This window comes from Cricetulus griseus, chromosome 5 (assembly GCF_003668045.3).
Source record: "Cricetulus griseus strain 17A/GY chromosome 5, alternate assembly CriGri-PICRH-1.0, whole genome shotgun sequence".
NCBI classification, from domain to species: Eukaryota; Metazoa; Chordata; class Mammalia; order Rodentia; family Cricetidae; genus Cricetulus; species Cricetulus griseus.
In genome coordinates this window covers 30,851,284-30,874,351 of record NC_048598.1, presented here as the reverse complement: position 1 = coordinate 30,874,351, position 23,068 = coordinate 30,851,284, and the positions used below count along the sequence as shown (strand labels likewise).

The 23,068-nt window shown below is 40.3% G+C and overlaps 1 protein-coding gene across 1 annotated transcript in view; it reads left to right on the top strand.

Annotated features, from left to right (window-relative positions):
• The window catches only part of Slc9c2 (solute carrier family 9 member C2 (putative)), a 50,778-nt gene that overhangs the window by 12,953 nt on the left and 14,757 nt on the right, over positions 1–23,068 (top strand). The window contains exons 7-17 of the mRNA XM_035445820.1: positions 956–1,055; positions 3,371–3,514; positions 7,578–7,746; positions 8,901–8,982; positions 9,899–10,062; positions 11,374–11,466; positions 13,053–13,150; positions 14,223–14,342; positions 16,383–16,581; positions 18,036–18,224; positions 21,045–21,194. Coding sequence (XP_035301711.1) covers positions 956–1,055; positions 3,371–3,514; positions 7,578–7,746; positions 8,901–8,982; positions 9,899–10,062; positions 11,374–11,466; positions 13,053–13,150; positions 14,223–14,342; positions 16,383–16,581; positions 18,036–18,224; positions 21,045–21,194 — 1,508 coding nt within the window. The remainder of the gene's footprint in view (positions 1–955; positions 1,056–3,370; positions 3,515–7,577; positions 7,747–8,900; positions 8,983–9,898; positions 10,063–11,373; positions 11,467–13,052; positions 13,151–14,222; positions 14,343–16,382; positions 16,582–18,035; positions 18,225–21,044; positions 21,195–23,068) is intronic.

The following is a 23,068-nucleotide window of genomic DNA, read 5'->3' as shown; positions in this document are numbered from 1 at the left end:
AAAGCACTGTTTTCCTTATAATATATCGCCACCTAGTGGTTGCTTATTGCCCTGAGCCAGTCAAACTGGAGAAAACATTCACAGAGGGTTCGTTTCCTCGGCTTTTCTTTCCTCCTCTGTCAAAGTTATGTGGATGGGTGCCTTATCTTCAAAAGAGATTCCGTTCCATCTTTCCCTCTCCCTAACCAGATCGTGAGCACCTGGAGCATGAGTGGGACTCATAGTCAGCTCTTGCTCTCTGTTTTGCCTCTTTGCAGCCAAGCTTAGAGTTTGTCAAATGCCTGACATGATAATTGAATAAAGCAATATTCATTCTCAAAAAGTTTTTGAGTAAGAAGACTCCAGATAGACTTCATCAATCAGTGACCTTGTAGACTAGGTTTCAATATTTAGAGCCCAGTGAACTACCCTTTAGTCGGGCATTGGGGAGCCGGGGGTGGGGGGGTAAGGGAGGGCAAAAGCTCCAAGAAGCTGTGAGTTCCCTCAGCAATTCCTGCATACAGGCGGCTCAGTGTCCCCGAGGTGCTGAGCTAACTACTTTCCCCACTAACCCTAGCCTCGGTGAGATGTAAGGCTGGCAAACTGGGTCACTGCTCTTCGCTAAAAATAGCTTTGCAAAAAGAACAGAATAAAAGAAAATAAATATCTCGTGGAGATGAAGATGATACGAAGTTGAAAGTCCACAGTGTTTTGTTGGCTTGTTTGCATGCTGTCTCTGGCTTCTTTTACAGAATAATAGCTAAGGGAAGTAGCGGTGACAGGTCCCTCTGGCCCGTTACAGAAGAAACCTTGCTATTTCCCTATTTCCTGATCTACAGTATTAGGCTAATTCCTTGAAGCGACATTCTAAACAAGAAACACCACTTCTAGCTTTCCTATGATCTTTACTCAGCACACACTAGTGCGCAGATTTAATTGTTTTTAATTTTAACGCATTTTCTCTCTCTCTTCCCAGTGGAATATTTCGGAATGTCGGGCATTGTTGCTTTGGTCACGGTGGGCCTGAATTTAGATTCGTTAAGCTTTAAACCGAGGATGGAATTCATAATTACTAAGTGAGTTTTCTGCTGCATATTCAGTATAAATCTCATAGGATTTTGGTGCTAAATCAGTTGTGTCTTCAAGGAGGCTAAGACAATTCCATATATATATACATTTTTTTCTATCTGTAAAGTCTTAATGTGTCAACAATGATCAGCATTACTGATATTTTTATTCTGAGTAAAGAATCAGTGGTCCAGAGACTGCAGTGGCTTCTCTATGTTTCTGTGATAGAGTTATACTTTGAATTGTGGGTTTTTTCCTTCATGTCATACTTGGGTGACACCATCCTGATGTGAGAAGAAAGTCAGAAGGGAAGGAAGGAAGGAAGGAAGGAAGGAAGGAAGGAAGGGAGGGAGGGAGGGAGGGAGGAAGGAAGGAAGGAAGGAAGGAAGGAAGGAAGGAGTCACAGTGAGTTGCATCACCAGCAAAACTCTTACCCAGGCTTCCCTCACGGATGGGGCATAGATCAGTGTCTTCTCAGACCAATGGATTAGCCCTTCTCTGAGAAACAATGCTAAATCGCAGAATTGTTCAGAATCCAGACACCAAGTCTCACTCTACTAAAGAAATTCTCATCTCAAATGAAAGCAGATGTGGACCATACACCCTAACCTTGATTTTTCTCATGAAAATTTGTTCAATGTAAAAGTTGTTTTGAAATAATGTTCCTTCCTATTTTTTTGTGTGTGTTTAGATTATCCTATAAAAATAAATACCAGTGATAGAGGACGGTATGGTATTTTTTTTCTTTTTGGTAAAAATGAAACAAAATTGGCACCTATAACTTTTGTTACTTTGATGTGTTTGTGAATGAAGCTTGGAACTAACTGTTTCAGAAGGCTTATTGCTTGATGCAGCCACCGAACTTGGGTATGCTCTTCAACATTATTGCAATTACTCATTGTGTCCACTCAAGTGTTTATTCTTTTTTAAAAAATATTTATATTTAATGTATGAGTGCTCTGATGTATACCTACACACCAGAATAAGGCACCATGTGCTATTACAGATGGTTGTGAGCCATTATGTGGTTGCTGGGAATTGAACTTAGGACCTCTGGAAGAGTAGCCAGTCTCTCTCTAGCACCTCAATTGTTTATTCTTTTACTTAAGCCACTAATCTTTTCATGTCTGCTATGGCTTGGCTGTTGAATTTTAAGCCTGACACAATGAGAATAAGGCATTTTCCAAAAAACAAATAAGCAAACAAACACCAACAAACAAAACAAACCTATGCTACTATTAAATGGCATACTTGTTTATATAAAAAATACTAATGATAAGTGTTCTAAAATTATGATTTTGGGGAGTCTTATTATATGCACAGGCATTTTTAGGCCCTATGGAGATATTTTAAAAATACTCAACTCATCCGTTATTTTTTGTGACAGCTGAGAACTGAGCACTGGGGTTTGCGGTCCTCCATTCTACTTTCCTTCACGGGAGCTTCGAGTGGCTTGAATCAGGAGATCAGAATCACTTGGAGAGTCACATTGTGTCCTAATTATATCGGATAACATGCTTTATCCGCAGCTAAAATGGGGCTTCCTGAAGCTTCTTCTCTGGTGTAGATATTGAGCGCCCTCATGACTTTGGGGCAGAACAACTGGAAGTTCCTGAGAGGGAGGCAGGATTTGAGATCTGCCTGTAGAGGGCAGATCTGGCCCTGACTCAAGCAAGCCAGCATCACAAGTTTTTCAGAAGCAACCTGAGAGTATCTATCTCTCTCCCTTGCTTAACATATGGTGCAGGCAATCAGCACTGCAGAGACTCAGAAGAGGTCACGGCTAACCAGAGAGCATTAGATGGAGAACACAGGGCAAGAAGCAGGTTTCCCAGATGTGTAGGCATTCAGCAGAATGGAAATCAGACAAGAGAGGCTTTCCAAAGTAATGGGAGGAGAATATGCAAGTCACCGCAGAAGTGGTGAAGAGGCATTGCACCATCCTCAGCTGTTTTCTGGTACCCAGGTGCCTCTTTGCAACCATTCTCACTCTGGACTTGCAAGTGGCAGCTCCAGTATCAGACAAACTGCTGGTCAACCCCAGGGAAATTAGTACATCACCAACTTGGGGAGGGCTTTATTTCTATGCTTTGTTCTTACTGTTGTGTTGTGAGAGGCGCACCATGAGTTTGGTGTGATGTAGATAATGACATGGGTGTCTTAGGTTGACAAAATGCTTTTTCATGTTGACTGTAACTAGGATGGGGGCCACAGTTTCCACTGAGACAACAGGGTTAGGCATAGCATAGATACTTTTATGTGAAAAAGACTATATTTTAAAAGTACATTGATTAAAATGTCATTTCCTTTTTATCCATCCTAGGTTCTTAATAATGTGTTCATCTGCATATGAACATTTAATATATGGTTTCTTTGGCATTGTTGTTGGTTGTGGAGAAATCAAGTATTTCAGATTTCACTCCCTAGTTTTCACTGTCACCTTATTTGTAACAGTGAATTTTGCAAGGTAATGATTATATTTTAACATTTCCTTTGCTGGGCTTAAATCATTTTCTGTGTATATGAGCATTTATGTATTCAGGTGTGCATGCATGTGCGTGTGCGTGTGTGTATGTCCATGCATGTGTGCATGTGTGTGCACACATGCGGAGGCCTGAAGCTGATGTTGGATGTCTTACTTTACATCTTTCTATCTTATTTAACAATTTAAAAAATATGTGTTTGTTTATTTATTTATATGTGTTCACCTGCTCACATATATATTCACATGTTTTGATGTCAGAGGACAAATTGCAGGGGTTGACTTCCTCCTTCCACCACATAGGTCCTAGGGATTGAACTCAGGTTTTCACAGTTGGCAGCAAGTGCCTTCATCTGCTGAGATACCTCCACTGACCCTCTACTGTATTTTTTGAGACAGAGTCTTTCTTTTCCTGAACCTGGAGATCTCTGCTTCAGCTAGACTGGCATACCGGCAGGTGCCAGGGATATTTCTGTCTCTGCCTCCTGAACACTGGGGATTGAACTCAGCTCAAGTCCTCACTCTTGTGCCCCAGGCACTTTGCCAACTGAGCCATCCCTCCAGCCCCTGAGCTTAGATTCTTATGCCCAGAGTTAGAATCAGAAGCAGTGGAGTCTAGGGAAGGAAATGTTATGCACTCAGGAAATGTGCGCTGTTGTCTCGTCCTTGGCGATGGCATGCTGTGCAACCCCGGGTGAGCCGACTTTTTGAGATTTCTCCCAGAAAGGACTCTCATCACCCTTGAGCGCGATAGAAATGCAAAGTCCCAGTCCTATCTTGACTGATGATTCTACTGAGTGGAGGTGAGACCAAGAAAACAGTTCTATGTATTGTCAGGTTCCTCTGACTCAAGGTTAAAGTTAGAGCACACAGGACAAGATGAATGACATGCCCTACTCTTGCTGAAGTTCTCATCATGAGTGGTAATCAGTACCCATGGTAAAGTCACTGGTTAAGCACTTGCCCTGTGGACTAAAGCCATTGGTATTAACACAACTCCGAAAGAGAGGTGCTGTTGCATCAGTTTACAGAGAAAGGGTGCAGGGAGCTTGGAAGCTTGCCTAAGTGGGTCACCCAACTTGTAAGGACAGAGCTGAGATTAAAATCTGACTCTATGAGCACCTTACCTGAATGCCATTGCCTGCCCCTGATAGCTGTCTCCTATAAAGACTCATGACAGTGTGGCTTCTGGATAGGGCAGTGGCCAAGGGACCTTGCTTTATAAGATGCTATTTTGAATCCAGTCTTATGACTTTAAAGAGATGTCACGCAGCTCAGGAATTGCCATCATATAATCTAACACACCAATTCCCACAGCGTGTCCAGTTTGTGCCTCATCTAACGCACACTTACTGTACACACGCGGCTGTTCAATCAGTAGCTCTCTACCATCTTTTGTCTGCAAGTTAGTCTTTGCTTCCTACCTTAATTTGTAGGTGCAGGTATATTCCTGGGCTCAAATCACTCTGCCATACTTGTCATCTTTGAGACCCTGGGACTACTGTGTGAATGCTTTACAATAGCCACTGGGCACACAGGCCAGTTTCTGATTTGGACACTCACGTGTATAATATAAAGCCATTTTTCTCTATATGCCTGTAATAACTTAGGAATTACACAAAAAATAAAAGTACCTCAAAAATAAAACTTTATTTCTATAACTTTATGTTCTATACAATCATGTAAGTGGGGGTCAGATCAGGATTATTAGGTTGCATACACATACACACACAACACACAGACACACACAAACACATGCAGACATACATGGACACACAAACACACACACAGAGACACAGACACAGACACACAGAGACACACACACACACAGAATCAGTCACTTTGATACTGTTCTTTTTAACCCCAAAACTGGGGAGAGTATAGCTCCCTTATATAAATTTGGTCCTTGAGGGAATGGATGGGAGTGATTGGCCAATCACAATGATAATGGCAAGTGCAGTGATCTTCTCTACTTCTCTAGTGGGTTCTGTTCTGATACCAGAAATTGATAGTGTCTTTGAAGGCTGTTTTCTAGACTGTGGCTTTGGTCAGTACTCTGCTGTATCCAGCTTCCTCAGGTTAGTGCTATGTCCTGAGAGACTGCCAGACTTTCCACTCACTGTCTAGCCATCAGCAGGAGCTACATTTCACTAATTTATGCCCTAATTTTTCTTATTTTTTTCTTACTGTCTACTGCTCCTAGGTTTGGCTTGTTTTTGTTTTTCTAAGACTTTGAGTTGCATCATTGCACTAACTGGTTTTGTGTATCAACTTGACACAAGCAATGCTAAAGTGTAAGCCAAACAAACCCTTTCCTCCCCAACTTGCTTTTTGGTCATGGTGTTTCATCACAGCAATAGTAACTCTAACTAAGACACAATAGTTTTTGGAAAGATTATGTAGTAGAACCCAAAAGATTATGAATGACTTTGCAGAATCTCTGGATGTGAGGCAGAAGAGTTTGCCTGTGTTAAGTGCACAGTGTACAGGTAATTGTCGACTGTATTTTGCTAAGTGCTGGAAATGATCTACACTAGTTTGTGTTTTGCTTAGCTGGGAGGACACGTAGCTAACTAGTCAATACAACACAGCATTTTTTTTAAAGATTATTTATTTATTTATTTATTATGTATACAACATTCTGCTTCCATGTATATCTGCACACCAGAAGAGGGCACCAGATCTCATAACGGATGGTTGTGAGCCACCATGTGGTTGCTGGGCATTGAACTCAGGACCTCTGGAAGAGCAGTTGGTGCTTTTAACCTCTGAGCCATCTCTCCAGCCTCACAACACAGCATTTTTGCTGAGGTTAAAACATGTCTGATTTTACTTGTGCTGGGGACTCTTCTGTCCCAAATCATCTGAAGCACAGTATACATATTCTCTTGGTAGAGATTCCCTAAAGGTAGATTCTGAGGGGCTGGAAAGATGGCCCACAGGTGAAGACACTGGCTGCTCTTCCAGAGGACCTGGAGTATTTCCCAGAACCTACAAGGCAACTCACAACAGACTGTAACTCTAGCTCCAGAGGATCTAATGCCTTCTTCTGGCCTGTGAGGTCACTAGGAATGCAGATGATACACAGACATACATGCAGGCAAAACATCATACACATAGTAAAACAATGAAAAGAATGTTAGATTCTGAATTTTGTTGCAAGATCCTATTGAAAAGTGACCTTAATATAAGCAGAAACACATTGAAGTATAGGATTGTTTTCTGCCCCCCATTTTCATGTGTGTGTGTGTGGTACATTTATGTATGCATGTTTTATATGTATGTGGGTGTATGTGTGTGGGGTGTGCATGCACACACTAGTGCATGCATGCTTGTGGGAGAGGTCTGAGGTTGATTTTGAGACTCCTCTTTGACTGCCTTTCCACCTTATTCATGGAGGTAGAGTTTCTCAGTCAAGCCCAGGGCTCATTGGTACAGCTATTCTCACAGCTTACTCTGGGAATCTCCTGCCTCTGCCTCCTAAGGCTGGAATCGCAGGTGGGCCACCACATCCACCAGGCATTCACTCGGGTTCTAGGGATCTGAACTCCAGTCCCCATACTTATTTGGCAAGTATTTTCACCACTGAACCACCTCCCCAGGCCTAGTGTATGATTCTTGTAGGAGGTAAAGAAAAAAATTTGTTTGGTTAAGTTTATAAATGTGTCTATAGTAATTTTGTTTTTTTGAGGGTCTGATTAGCACTTCTTCCAACTCCAATTTCCCAGTCATTTTATGGTTTATCACAGAATAGATGGGCTTGTCAGCATGCTTTGGAGGATTATCCATAAAGGGATTTACTACCTGACTGCAAATTATACACGAATGTTAGTGATAAATCCTTATATTGGGTGGAAATTCTCCCACTATGCACATACTATAGTGTACCCAAACTTCCGATTAGCTCCGGTGACTTACTGATAACCTCTGCTGTTTTCTCATTGGAAACTTTTAAATGAAGTTTAGTGCTGAGTATGTGATTTTAACCATGAAAAACATTACTGCATAATGTACGTTTCATTTATCTGTGCTGTTTTTCTGCCCACAGGTTGCTTACTGTTATTTTAGTGAGCCCTATTTTGATGCATTCAAGTTATGAGTATGATTGGCGATGGGGAGTTGTCATCGCATGGTCTGGAATTAGAGGCGTTTTTAGCTTACTCTTGGCTCCTGATATTTATAATTTTTCTGAACATAAAATAGAGGCACCACATATGGTAGGGAAAATAGCCATCTGCTGCAATGACTTTTATTCATTCATTATTACTGATTTTGTAGTATACTATACCTCATCTTAAAACTTTGAATTAGTTTTTTTTTTAAATACATTCTTTTCAGTAGAAAAGGATATTGTCAGAAAAATGTTTATGTTGATCATGTGGAGCCAGTGTTCACATAGTGAATGTCTGGAGCTCCTGATGGCTGATTGATGGCCTGGGATTTTTCTCTTCATTGCTGTTCTTTTCCTGTCCCAGAGGCCTGTGGAGTACAAACACTCAGGTTTTTTTTTTTTTTTTTTTTTTTTTTTTTTTTTTTTTTTTTTTTTTTTTTTAGATTAACTATCAACCTTTTCATTTTGCATGTGGGGAAATCAAAGTAAAGAAGTTCAAGGGACTAAATTCCCAAAAGAGGAATCACTCCTCTTGATAGAGAAATGTACTCCTTCCTGGTCTTTCCACGGACTTAGATCTGTGTGTGGCCTTGTCTGGGAATTAATCTGGAATTGAAGAAAATCTGTGGTTTCACAAAGACCTAAAGGTCCTTGTGTGCCCCAAAGGAAAAGTACAACAACAGCTTAGCCTCTCAGAGTCTCACTTATGCAATGAATTGACCTAAACTCAAACTGAGGAACTGTTAACTAACATTTGGGTATTATTTCACAGTGTTTCCCAAGTCTGAATGATATTAAAAATCTCCTGGGTTGCACTCCAAACCTATAGTCATGATCTCTGGGCAGGGGTCTGGGGGTAAGAATGTAAGAATGTTTGATAAGTACCTCAGATGACTTTGATCAGTTTAGGGAAATGTTTTGGAGGAGATATTGTTATTAATTTCAGTTTTCAGTGAAGGGCACTGGGGATTGTAGGGGTTAACTGGTCCAAGGCATTGGGAAGGTCTCTCTTTCAGTGTCTTTATCCCAGAATATACACGATTAGCCATTTTTCTCATTTAAATTGAAAGTTAATTTTTGCCTCAGTGTACTATGGCCAAACAATGTCCATAAAACAACTCTTTTGCTTTAACTCATTAGAGACATAATTTAAAAATATGGATTGAATTAGAAGTTATGTAGGGGGTTAAATGAATATTATTCACCCCTGGGAAGAGTATTTGATATTTTGGCTCTAACATCTGTATGTTTTGCTTTTAGTTTATATTCTATATACAAGTACTATCATTATTGACAACAGGAATAAATTCACATATGATGCTTCGATCAGCCAAGACATTAGGTAAAGGTTATGTATTATTGGGAGGTTTATTGGAGAGAAAGTGCAAACACAATATTAATGGAAGGTTGTGCAGACATATCTTATGGACTGCAGGAATTGGCTTAGAAATGACTTATTTTCATTAATGGATTATATATAGATAATTCATTAATTGCAATATTGGTTCATATAATTTAATAGAAACCAAATGAATAGAATATTGAAAAGGACAGGTCTTTTCCCTTCTGCCAGCACGTCTAGACTAATAGGATGATTCTGCTGTACCAGGTTTTCCAGAGACCCAAGTTCCCTTTCTCTTACTGCTTCTCTATTCCATAGGTTGCCTTTGTGCCTGCAGGGTAGAAACCATTAGTTACCACAGTCTTACTAACTTGAGAGAAACTGTTTGTGTCCACAGTCTAGCCAACCAGCAAGACTATGTTGGGATGTAAAGGCTAGAGGATAAGCTGCTTTTCTTTAAGGATAAACATATCATTTCTATACACAATGCATAGGCTGGAGCTTAATTACATGAGGTGCATGGTTTATAGAACCCGGACATTTTTATTTTTTCTGGCTGGCCATGTTGTTAGTCAAAAGTCAGGGATTCTCTTGGCAAAAGCATGAAGGAGAGATGGACATTGGTAAATACTTCCCAAGTCCTGCTATAGCTGCGTATCTCTAAAAGGAATTTGAATTCAAAGACAAAAATATATGGAGATGCATTAAAATCACAAATGGAAACATTTAATAACATCGAAGAGGAATTTGAAGCTATTCATAATACAATTACATGAGAACAGTGAAATAACAAATAAGCAAATCTTGTAGAGAAATCTAAAGTAAGATCATTGGTACCAGTGGGGACCAGGGGAAAGGGTAAAATCTGGGGTGGGTACTATGCTAATGCCTTCATTTTTTTTTTTTTAAATCACAGGTTTGTGTGCTCTCTCCCTCCCAAGACAAATGGCCATTCGAAATGCCATTCAACACATACAGCATATTATACGGAATTCAATAACTTTATTTAAGACAGAAAAAATTTTGACAAATGTTAATTGGAATGTAGTAGAAGAAAAATCAAATATTGAATACAATCCTGTGAGTTGATAGACACAATGATTGTCTTATTTTCCTTCCCTGTGTCTTCCTGTCTTTCTTGACTCAATATTAAAAACACAATTCCGGGGTTGGAGAGATAGCTAAATGGGTAGAGCACTTGTCACACAAGCATTGGGACCTGCGTTTGATTTCCAGCATGTACATAGAAAAGCCTGGTGTGATGGTGCCTGCTGGGGAGCACTGGAGTTCACAGGACAGCCACCCTAGATTAATCTGTGAGCTCCTGCTTCCAGTGTTAGATCCTGTCTGAAAAATTGAATGTCTAAAATTGTCAAAGAACAAATTTAATTAGTGAAACATAAACTAAAAACAAAAACAAAGTGGCTATTCTAAGGTTGATCTCTGTCCTTCGCACACTCATACACACATGTAGACACACATACACATACCTACATCTGTGTAAATACTCATACACACAAAGCCGATTCTAGTAACCAAATACTGGGAAAGAGAGGGAAAAGTTTATTAGCTTTGGTGTCCTGGTGAAGCATCTTTTTTGAATTCTGTCCCTAAAGAAAGTCTTCATGACTGACCTTTCTGTCAGATACAAGAAGAAAGGACGTTTGTCAGAATGGCTGGTTGAATTTCAAGCAATGACCTCTGCCAAGATGATGTTTTCAACAGGTTGAGATCTTGAGAGATCTCTCTCTGTGCATTATAAAAAGCAGAAACACAGGCTGATGTAGAGTAATGAAGTATAGATAGGTTTGAAGGATAAATTGGCTTCTGAATCTCCCAAAGGAATATTTCCTTCATGGCAATAGAAAACAAGTGATTTCATACTGTGGTAGTTTGAAAGAAAATGCCCCCCCAATGGCACTACTAGGGGGTGTGACTTTGTTGGAGTGGGTATGGCCTTAATGGGGGAAGTGTGTCACTATGGAGGCAGGCTTCGAGGCCTCATAGATGTTCAAGCTACACCCAGTGTCTCAGTTCACTTCCTGTTGCCTGTACAAGGTAGAACTCTCAGCTCCTCCAGCACCATCCTGCATGCTGTTATATCCTGCTATGAAGATAATGGACTAAACCTCTAAAACTGTGAGCCAGCCCCAACTAAATGCTCTCCTTTATAAGAATTGCTGTGGTCATAGTGTCTCTTTATAGCAATAGAAAACTTAACTAAGACACATTGGGCAAAGCATTACCTAAGTTACACAAAGCTTATCATTGTAGCAATTCTGAGTGAGTTACTGAAATCTTTGTTAAGTACAGTATTTACCCTGTCTTAACCAGTTTTACTTATTTTTAACTTTGTCTCTTTAGATTTTAAAACAGACTCACACTGTCCAGGTTTCCCGTACTCACCATGGTCCAAGAGAAGAGTCCCCAACAGATGAAATTTTAATAGAAGAGGCCAGATTGCATGTAGCTATAATACAAATGGTTGGTATTATTCAAACTAATTTTTTTTTTTGTCTCACATGCCTTTAATCCTTTATGGTTTGGGGGTGATTAGAAAACCTTTTTGTCTTCTGATATAGTCTACTGACTGTCAAAATTAGTGCCTTGAGTTACGGACATTTATTTATTTATTTGGTGTGTGTGTGTGTGTGTGTGTGTGTGTGTGTGTGTGTGTGTGTGTACATGTGTGGAATAATTCTTCTATATGCTGCAAATCTGTATTACTCTCATTGGTTAATAAAAAGCTGATTGGCTGGTAGCCAGGCAGGAAGTATAGATGGGACAACCAAACTGAGAATGATGGCATGAAGAGGGGTGGAGTCAGAAGAGTCAGCAGACGCAGGAAGAAGTGAGATGAGCATGCCATACTGAGAAAAGGCACCAAGCCTCATGGTAGAGTGTAGATAAAAAATGTGGGTTAATTTAAGTGTAAGCGTTAGCTAGTCATTTAAGTGTAAGAGTTATCCTGAGCTATTGGTTGGGCATTTATAACTAATATAAGCCCCAGTGTGTTTATTTGGGAGCTCTGGCTGACAGAAACTCCACTTACAAGTGTGAAGGCCAGAAGTTGATAATGAGTGTCTTTCTCAGTTGCTTTCCACCTTATTTTTGGAGACAGTATCTTACTGAATCTGAAGCTCACTGATTTGACTAGGCTGGCTGGCCAGCAAGCCTGAGGCACCCCGTCTCCACTTCCTCATTGCTGGGAGTACAGGGTGAAGCTGAGCTATAGCTTGAGTTCTCAAAACGTAAACAAAACCAAGTCTCCATTTCTCAGGCTTTGAATTCAAGTCACAAACATTGTGTTTCTAAGACTAGTATGTTTAACTGCCACTGTGAGGACTCTTTAAATAGTTGAAAGTTTTTGTTTTGTTTTTGAGACAGGGTCTCAGTAGGTATTCCAAGCTGATATCGAATGGGTAATTCTTCTGTTTCAGCCTCCCAGGTGCTGGGATTACAGGTTTGTCTCACCACACCCAACTCAAACTGCTTTTTGGAAATGGAATATGCTGAGTTCCTTTTATATGAGATTTCCCTAGGTGCTTATTTAACTTCTAGTAGTGTGATAAGTTGATCGAACCCATGATGTACCAAGGCTGACTGCTGGGGTTAGTAATTATAGTGTGAGCTATGTAAGGATTAAGACAATGGAGCTGGTGAGCCAACTGCTCAGTGGGTAAAGGCACTTGTCATCTTGTCTGAAGACCCGAGTTCTATCCCCTGGACCCACTTAGTGGAGGAGGGAACTAATTCCCACACATTGTCTTCTGACCTCCTTGAGCTCACACACATAGTAAACAAATGTAAAAACAATGAAATAAAACTGTAAGAGAAGCGTAAGTTATTTGTATGCTTGTTTTTCTTTCTTTTAAAGCAAGATTTCACTGTAGTTCAGGCAGGCCTAGAACTCATGACGATCCTCCTGCCTTTCAAGTGCTGGGATTACAGGTGTGAGCCACAGTTCTCAGCCATTGCACTTAGGTTTTCGTCCTTTGTTAAGTTTTATTTAAATGTAAACATATAAATATTTATAAGTACAAAATATTAAAATGTAAAAACTGTTTTAGAGTAGCTTTGAAAAGCAATGTAATGATGGAACCCTTGGAGTAGAGGCAGCCCGAATATTAATTGGTGCAACCAAAAGCTACTGCCCCATCCACGGAAAGTAAGTGAGACCCTTCTTTAATTGACTATGTGTGACTCTGAACAAACTGACAGTTAACTCTCTGGATTAACCAATCTATCATCTCAGCTATCTGCATCCATCTGTTTGTCCACTTGTGTGTATCCAATAACATTTTTTCTTCTCACTCCCTCTCCTTTTCCTTCCCTCCACCTTTACCCCTCCCTCCCTCCCTCCCTCCCTCCCTCCCTCCCTCTCTCCCTCCCTCCCTTCTATAGTTCCTCTCTCCCTCCTTTTCTCTTTTATGCTGGGCCTTGAGCATGCTAGGTAAACTCACTGTCTATATCCCTGCCCCCTATTTAATGACTCTGAATGCCCCTTTTCATCCCAACTCCCACCCTCATGAACTTTATTACCTTTGGAGATGATCAGGCTAGATAAGAGACAAGGGAATCCATGCACGAGAACCTATACAACTTTAATTGCTCTTATAATTATTTTGCTTTTATATCATATTTTCTAAGTCATTGGAAAAAGAACAGGATCCTGGATCTTGTTCATAGACTGCTGTCCGGGGATGAAGCAAGCCCTGGAGTAGGTGGCCTAAATGATGGTAGAGCTAGATGGAATGTAGTATGGTGGGAAAAGCTCAGTGTCTTAGGGATGTATCAAGATCTGGTCACTGTCCCGGCAAGCATTATTGAATGGGTGATAGGAGACAAAGCCGAGAATCATTGGTAGAGATACCAGCTGGGCAGCCATTGATATTTCAGCACTCTGGTCATCTTGGTGGTGACCTGTCACTGGCCTGGGGGATTACATTTGGGAAAGCAGGGACATTCAGTTGCCTTTAGGGTCAGATGAAGGAAGCTTAATTCCAGAACTCCTAAGGGGGCTGGTCTAGAGAATTCTGTCTCAGGTCAGAAAGGGTTCTAGGAATGGGGACACAGGAGTCTCAGGCTAAAAATGTTACTGAAAAATGACTGTGGCGGACAGATGAATAGGTGTGGGAGCTGAGGGCTGGGGAAGCATTAAATTAATATTTAGGATATCTTCCCCCTTTTATTGTCCCAAGATACTATTCTTAACAACACATTGTGTATATTTTTCTTAGATTCATGAGTATTTCTGATGTTTCAACTTATGTGAGAGCTAGAAGTTGGCTTATAAAGTTTAAAACCATGTTAACTTACTTGGAATATCACAAAGAAAGGATACTTTTCACTGTACCTGGGTAAGTATTATGAACCTTTAAGACTGTCATACTCAGAATATCACCATTTCAGCGTTTTTAGAATAGAACCCCCCATTTAAACTAATTTTGTGGCAGATGTTTTACAGGTTAAGTGGTGACTGAACAGTTTGCCTCTTCTATTCTGCTTTAGCAATTTCATTGACATGCTTATGAAAGAAAGTGATGGCATTTTAAGGCTAGCTCACATACTATGTTTCTTGCACTATTCATCACGGTAGAGGACTACACAAGGGTGAACCATAACTACAGTGGGCTGAATCTAGCTCAGTGCAAATATTTGGAATAAGATAGTTGTATCAATATCTAAAATTAAGGGAAAATCAACACTAAAGAATGCCTACCACTGATTTTCCAAAATACTATAAAATACATATTTTGCTTAACATGGATAGAATTTTTACTTTGATATATAGACCATGAAGTCATATAATTTTTAGAGCCAGAAAACAACTTTTTTTCCAACAGAGGATGTCAAAAACAAGAACGTAGCAGGAATATTTTTGCTTTCTTCTATTGAATACATTTAAAAAGAACATTTAAAAAGTAAACCTAGCATCTCATCGTATGTTCAGGAGCATTCATTTCATTTCTCATTGCTGTGATGGGACACTGGACACGAAGCAGCTCAAGGAAGAATAATTTTGGCTCACAGTTTGAGGGGGGCATGGGCCATCATGGCAGAGGAAGGGTAACCCTGCTAGTTCAGACCTTGGCAGACCAGGAAGCACTGAGAGATGAGTGTCTGTCTGTCCCTGTCTCCTTCCTTCCCTCCCCCTTTCCTCTGTACCCTCTCCACCCCCACAGACACAGCTGCTGTGTGTTTATGATTCCAACAGCCATGTCTTATCCAGAAGACAGCTCCCCATCATATTCTTCTCCATCCTTTGGTTCTCACAATCCTTGCACCTCTCTTTCAAGATGTTCCTCGAGCCTCAGAGGAGGCCACATAAATGTTCCATTTGAGTTCAAGTACTCAGCTGTGCCTTATTCTCATCGTTTTGACCAGTCATGGGTCCCACTTGGACTGCAGCCCACTCCACTGTAAAAGATGCTTCTCTGTTGGAGGCTGAGAGCTGTGTGATTCTATGGGCGCACACACACACACACACACACACACACACACACACACACACACACACACACTTGGAAGGCAGTTTAACTACCTGTCCATTTGACAAAGCATCAGCTGCAGGTCCACTGTAAGGACTGTGAGCTCCCTAGCCGTGGGCTTTTGGCCAGATATATAGTGGCAGGCATACCTCAAATCTGATCAAGATATGGTTGTTTCTCTTAGAATATCCTTGCCAATACTGAACCTGTGGGCATATCTTGCCAGGCAGTTCAACACGGAAACCCTCAAGGTCTACAGCGCATGTGGCTATTTTCTCTATTGACAGCCTATATAACACCTTCCATCACTATGAATGTGAGCCAGCAAGGAGGAAGCTTCCAGCTCAGTCTCAGCTTCATTTTCTGTGTTCTGTATCCAGAGTGTGTGTTGTCTTCAGCAATAAGGACTTAGAATTGTAGTTGTTGGTTTTTTATTCTTTACTCTGGTGATTATTGAGTACTTTTCCTGTTTAAAATTTTGAAACAATGCTGATGAACAACACACTTTCCACTGTTCATTGTTTTTTGCTTTTGATTTATTATACATATTAACAGAGTCATCCCTTTGTCTTCCTCTAGTATAATCTCTATGTAAAGTGTGCTAGTTATTATTATTAATAGTAGTAGTAATATTTTGTTTTTTTGGAGACAGGGTTTCTCTGTGTAACCCTGGCTGTCCTGGAACTCACTCTGTAGACCAGGCTGGCCTCAAACACAGTGACTAGCCTGCCTCTGCCTCCTGAGTGCTGGGACTAAAGGCTTGTGCCACCATGCCTGGCTGTATGCCTGTTACTTTTATTATGTATTTCATATTATTTCTAGTTTGATTAGTTTAGACAGATGTTGGACTTCACTGCTTACTCATTATGCTTTAATGACCTGATATTTTATTTGCTCTTATTTTTTCAGGAATAATAAATTTCTGATTTTAGTCTATCGAATTATAATTTCAGAAGAATTTGAATATGCAACATATATTGTAACAGTAATGTATATTTTCCCTATGATAATACACATATGGCCAACTGCAAGAGAGTTAAACATATCGGCACTGATATCCATAAACTACTATTTTATGTTTTTATATACATTAGAATCAGCACTGAAGGTACTGTGGAAAATAGAAATATGTTGTACAGAAAAGAATAATTCAGATATTTTGAATCCATTTTTTGCTACCTTATTATCAAAATAATTTGATACCAGAAGCTATTTGTTATTACAGCTGATAGATCCTGGGATGTTCTCAGCCTTAGTGCCAGCCTTGACCATAAGCTACGTCTCGTAAAAGTAGAGAGACACCCAAGGATTGGGTGATAGAAAACTGATATTTCTGTATAAATGCTTCCCTCAGATTCTTCCTGAAATAATTCAGGGAATGAATAAACAAATACAAATGAATTGGCTTGAGGGCCACATGCCTGGATAGGTGGCTCGGTGATAGTTTTATCGTGCTTCATTATAAGTAGTACTGCTGCTGCAAACTTGTCTGCTGCTTTTAAAATTATTATTTTGGTATTGTGGCTCCATTATAGATTCTTTTTTCTAAATTTTATTTATTCATTATGTATACAACATTCTGCTTCCATGTATATCTGCACATCAGAAGAGGGCACCAGATCTTAACGGGTGGTTGTGAGCCACCATATGGTTGCTGGGAATTGAACTCAGGACCTCTGGAAGAGCAGCCAGTGCTCTTAATCTCTGAGCCATCTCTCCAGCCCCTCCATTATAGATTCTATATTTTGAGTCTCGTTAAACATTTTGATGTGGGAAATTAAAAATTTAGGGAAATTCCAGACAAGTAGCTTAAAATTCAGCTTTTAGAATACAACTCAATACGGCTGGAGAGATGGCTTGGTGCTTAAGAATGGGCACTGCTCTTACAGAGGGTCTGAGTTCAGTTCCCAGAAGCCACTCTGAGTGGCTCACAAGTAACCATTGTAGGCAGAGGTTTCTCTATACTGTCAGTCAGCTCTGTCTCATCGGCTGGCTCCCAAATAACCACACAGAGACTTAATATTAATTATAAATGCGTGGCTGATAGCTTAGGATTGTTTTTAGCTAGCTCTTATAACTTAAATCAACCCATTTCTATTCATCCATGTGCTGCCCCGGGGCTCGTTTGCCTTATGTACGTGCTTCCCATCCTGCTCGCTCTGCATCTCATGGCATCTCCTCCGACTCTGCCCTTCTTCTCCCTAGCATTCTCTCCACCACAAACATCCTGTCTAGCAATCAGTCAATCAGTTTTCTTTTTTTTTTTTAAATGAAAGCAACACAACTTCACAGTGTACAGAAGGATTATTCCACAGCAACCCATAACTGTAACTCCAGATCCAGGGCATCCGATGCTCTCTTCTGGACTCCATGAGTTCCTGCACACTGGTGGTATATACAAACATACACTCAGATGAATACACACATACACATAAAATAAAAAATAACATCTAGGATACAATTAATTTCTAGTTAACTTACAATTTTAAATGTTTCCCTCTCCCCTATGTCAATATATTGTTATTATGGAGTAACATATATTCTGTTTGTTTTTTTAAACAGATGCTAATTTTAAAAAGGAAATATTTTCTTCAGAATTGGAATACTTTGGATTTTTTCATCATAGTTATAGGAATCGTTGATATATTGTGCATATACTTTGTAAAGCTGAGACCAGACAGCTTGATTCTCATTCAGTTTACAGTGGTAATAGGATATTTAAGAATAATTAGGTTTCTACCTATCTTTAAGGTAAGGCTTCCTGTGTTAAAATATCGGTTTGCTGCGTGGTTTACTAAGGGATTTAATAAGCTTTGCTCTTATGAGAGAAAGGAGAAAAGGAGCTGCCTCTTCCAGAATGTTCTTTGAGTAGACACCTGCTTGGTTTGCTCTCTTACCTTCCTTCTGTATTCCATGGGCAGCACATGGATGAATAGAAATGGGTTGATTTAAGTTATAAGAGCTAGCTAAAAACAATCCTAAGCTATCAGCCACGCATTTATAATGAATATTAAGTCTCTGTGTGGTTATTTGGGAGCCAGCCGATGAGACAGAGCTGACTGACAGTATAGAGAAACCTCTGCCTACACCTTGCCTTCACAGAGGCTTTTCCAATTACACCAGACAAAAGCAGAGACCCGAGTGCTACATCTCAGCTTTATACTCCATTCTTTTGGTCTTCCTCCATCTGCCTAGTTTTTATTTTCCTTCCATTTATTAGTGCTACAAATTTAGTGTTCATGAGAATTGTTATGCAGAATTGTATGTGTAAAACCCACTTAAGGGACTAACTGTGATTCTGTGGCATTTGCTTTAGGAGTTGAGATATGAGCTAAGAACTCATGTTAGGTGTAATTATATAATGCAAACAACTGGAAATCAAAAGTAGTAGTGAGGCTAAGACATAGCATGGAAGAATTTTCTCTAGACAATCAGTTTTTATTTAGATGTCTTGTGCACATAGATGCAAGGTAATTTTATTTTTATGAAACAGGATTTCTCTGTGTAGCCCTGGCTGTCCTGGAACTCACTCTGTAGACCAGGCTGGCCTTGAACTCAGAAGTTCCCTCCCTCTGCCTCCCAAATGCTGGGATTAATGGCATGTGCCACCACTGCCCAGGACAAGATAATCATTTTAGAAGTAGTGGTACTCTATGAAAAGTTTTAAAGGTGGAATAAAGTTTTAAAAACCCATTTTTGTGTAAGCCAAGTTGTTGTGTGGCTTTTAGGGAATAGATGTGAAAAAACTGTATATTTCAGAGGAGGAGTCAAAGTAGAGATTTCAAGTCCATCTTTGCAATCTTGTGAGTTTATTGGGTTTTCTTAACAGGAGTATGAATGAGGGATTGCTTACAGGGGTGACTCAGAGTTGACAGGTCAGTTTCCTTTCCCCATCAGTCCTTATCTTTATATAATTTTGGGAAGAGGCCTTGTGAGACTTGTAAGTTTCAGGGACTTTCTGATACTTTTGAGTGGTTTACTTCCTGAGACTTAAGAAGCCTTCTTCCATAATAGAATGTTTCAATTTAGAGGATATTGTTAAACAGACACAAATCTACTGAGAGTGTGCCCAGCAATTCTCAATCAGTTAGCCTTTCTGTCTTGTACTGCCTGAACAAAATTATAAATACAATGGATTTAATATTATTACATAGTTGGGTTTTTAAATTAAGTATTTTCTTTTGCCAGGAACTGGGGAAAGTACTTTATATAACTTATCCAGTTAAACTCTTATAATAACCTTCTGAGGTAGTTGTAATTTCTACATAAAGTTAGGTGCCCTAAACATTAGAGTCAGTCCAATGTGACTTTGAAAAGAAATATATATGTCTCAGTGAAGGTCAGGAGAATATTGGAGATCTTTATTTCATATGCCCTGGGAGTCAGTGGTCAACTCAGGTGGTGTCAGTGTGTCACAGAGGAAGGCTCTGAAAACATTTTCTTTAAACAAGATCCCTCTATCCCCAAATTCATAATCAAAATGGCAGCTGATAAAGTCATACTCTGTTGTTTTAATTCCTGCACTATTTTCTGGTTATTTTCTCCTCTCTTGATATTGAGTCTCTCACCAAATACCCCTGTGCTCTGGCCCAGCATGGTCTCTGTGGGAAGCCCCTTGCTGTGCTTTTGACAGTTGGCTTTGGAGCAGTGGCTCCTTTGGATTTCGGCCTTACAATATTGCCTTCATTTTGTTCATGGGGAAATGGAGTCCTCAGATTCACAGGTAGCTTGGGGAAGGTCACCAAGATGGGAAGTGGAGAGATGGTATAAGAGATCTCAGTCTCTAAGTCCCTTTGCTAGCAGGCCTCAGCCTAAAAGTAGAGAAATGTACAACAAGGACAGAATGCGGCCTCAGGTGCAGAGAGAGAGTTTATTCTTCAAAGCTGTTACTTGCTTCCTGGGCCACCACTTTTGTTTTCTGAAATTGAAGAGTAGAGAGACAGAAGGACAGGGGCAGGGACCCCACCCAAATCTACAGTCAATTAATTATTCATAAATCTTTGACTTTAGGGAGTGGTCACAAACCCAAGTGTGTGTGGGCACCGGCAGAGGCCTTTTGGAAACAGGCCCTGCTGGACCACACACCACAGTGTCTGACATTGTACTTCCGGACAGGGCCAAACTCTGTATTTCTGGAAAGTTCCTGGACATGTTTTTGCTGGCCTACAAATGACACTCTGAGAACTTCTGCTGGAGAGAGTGCTTTCCTCATGATTTTTCCTTTAGTTAAAAAAAATTAGATTAACATACAGTATTATGTTATCTCAGTATTAACATGAGATTTTCAAATAAAATTATATTGTTACTAATTCTCCTCCCTTCTCTCCCACCCACTGTCCCTTCTTGTAAGCCCCAGTCTCTTTTCCACTTTCCTGTCCCATGTGCTTTGTTGTCTTCCCTGCCTTGCTCAACACCTTTAATTCTCTCCTGTGGTCTCCATCCTGGTTTCGTAGCCTGTACCCACACTCACCCCTGCTTATATGCGTGCATATAACCATTGTAAACTAGATCCTCATGAATGAGAAAACACTTAACTAAATGTATGATTTATCCTCCACCCTGTTGCTCCAGATTATAATACCAATACTAATAAAAATGGCAGATGTCCAGATAAAAAAGAGCCTCAGCTTAATGTATAGTATTACAAAAGGCTACGTCAAAAGTCAGGAAGATGCCAAACTTTTGGTAAGGCAAATTTCCGGTCGTGAATCAATCTATCAGGTGAGAAGCAGACATGGGGTTGTGGGGTGGATGGGAATTACCTTTCTTAGATACACTCATATCTTTAAGACATGTGTGACCAACAGAGAGATTTCAGCAAACAGGTCCAGATGTTTGCTATACAAAGTGCTTCAGAAAACAGTCTGAACTGTGTGCTTGTGCATGCATGCACTTATGTGGGGGTATGCTTGAGTGTGTGCATCTTGAACAAAAAAAGACCCAATAAGCAAAAGCAATAGTAATAACCTACCAAACAGAGAATTGAGTGTGCTGAAGGAAGCCACATTTGAACTGGGCACTCATGGAGCCTCATGGAGAAGTTTGTAGTTGTGGAGTCACTCACTACTGGCCATTGATGAGATAGGCATTAAAAATTGAATGAGTCAAAGATGAGTCTCTGGTCCAAGAAGACTTGGCATGTAAAAGTCCACTAAATGACTCAGCTTGCTCCTCCATCCCTAATCAGGGGCAGCCCCTGTTAAACATATTGTTTATAGCATAGTGATTTCAGTCACATACACAGGGATGATTCCTAGGTTTAGTCCTTGGTTCATCTTTTCTCACAACTTTGCTATGAGAATTCCTTGGCATGATTTTCCAAGTTTCCAGTCCAGCCCTCTACTGTGTCCCAGTCCTCTGCTGTGTCCCAGCCCTCTGCTGTGTTCCAGCCTGCTACGTGTTCCTTCTGCTCATTTGCAGACCCATTAAACCATTGTTTTAAAAACTTTGACAAACCGGGCAGTGGTTTGTCAAAGCCACTGACATGCACGGACAAACTGGTGCATGTCTTTAATCCCAGCACTCAGAAGGCAGAGGCAAGTGGATCTCTGTGAATTATAGGCCAGCCTATCCTTTTTCCTGCCTCACTATTGGTCATTCAGCTCTTTATTAGACCAATCGTGTTTTAGACAGGCAAAGTAACACAGCTTCACAGAGTTAAACAAATGCAACATAAAAGAATGCAGGACATCTTTGCATCTTTAAAACAAGTGTTCCACAGCATAAATGAATGTAACACATCTTAAAATAATATTCCACAACACTTGGTGATTCTGGAAACTGGCCTATGACAGTTTACCTGCAGAGAGGTGACAGACATTGCCTCTCTGGTAGTGGTGTCTTTGCAGGCAGGGGCTTCTGTTGCCCAGAATTTCAGTGTGAATATAAACTCAGTTCTGTGTGAAGGAGGCTTATTGTGGTGCAAAAAGGGCTGGCTGTGTGTATGTTGGTGCCATAAGGAGTCTAATAACTATTATTGATATCAAACTGTTTCATAAAGACTACATATCTCATTTGTATATTCAAAGCAAGGGACTTACTAGGTGTAATTTTTAAAATCCCAAAATAGAGAAAAAACAAAAATTTTGTTTTGCTTAAAGTTCAGAAAATAAACCCGTTGTTCCATATAAGTAATCCTGTGGCATGTAGTATCTGAGTGCATTTGCAGGGACCTGTATGTGACAACCCAGGGGACTTTGTGTTGTTGCCTCAGAGTTGTTGGTATGGCTAAGAATATGCTCCAGAAAGATTGACAGTCAGAGTGAGTTTTATGAGGAGCAGTGCCTGGGACACAGTGAGCACCCCACAGTACCTGTTGAGTGATTGCCAAAACAATCACACCATCCGTTTGCCTTGGTGTGGAGCTCCTCCTTCAACCATCTAAGGAGTGGCCTTTAGGGCGCTAGAACTCATTTATGCCTCGTGTTCACATCATCCCACTTGTTTTTGTGCTCTTGGCAAAGTAGATCCCCAGGTAACTGTTCCCTCAGCATATCTTCAAATTGGTCTTTGCTGATGAGAATTCTTAGTGGAGTGGAGTGCAGAGTTCCCTCCCTCCCTCCCTCCCTCCCTCCTTTTGAACTAATAATAGTTAC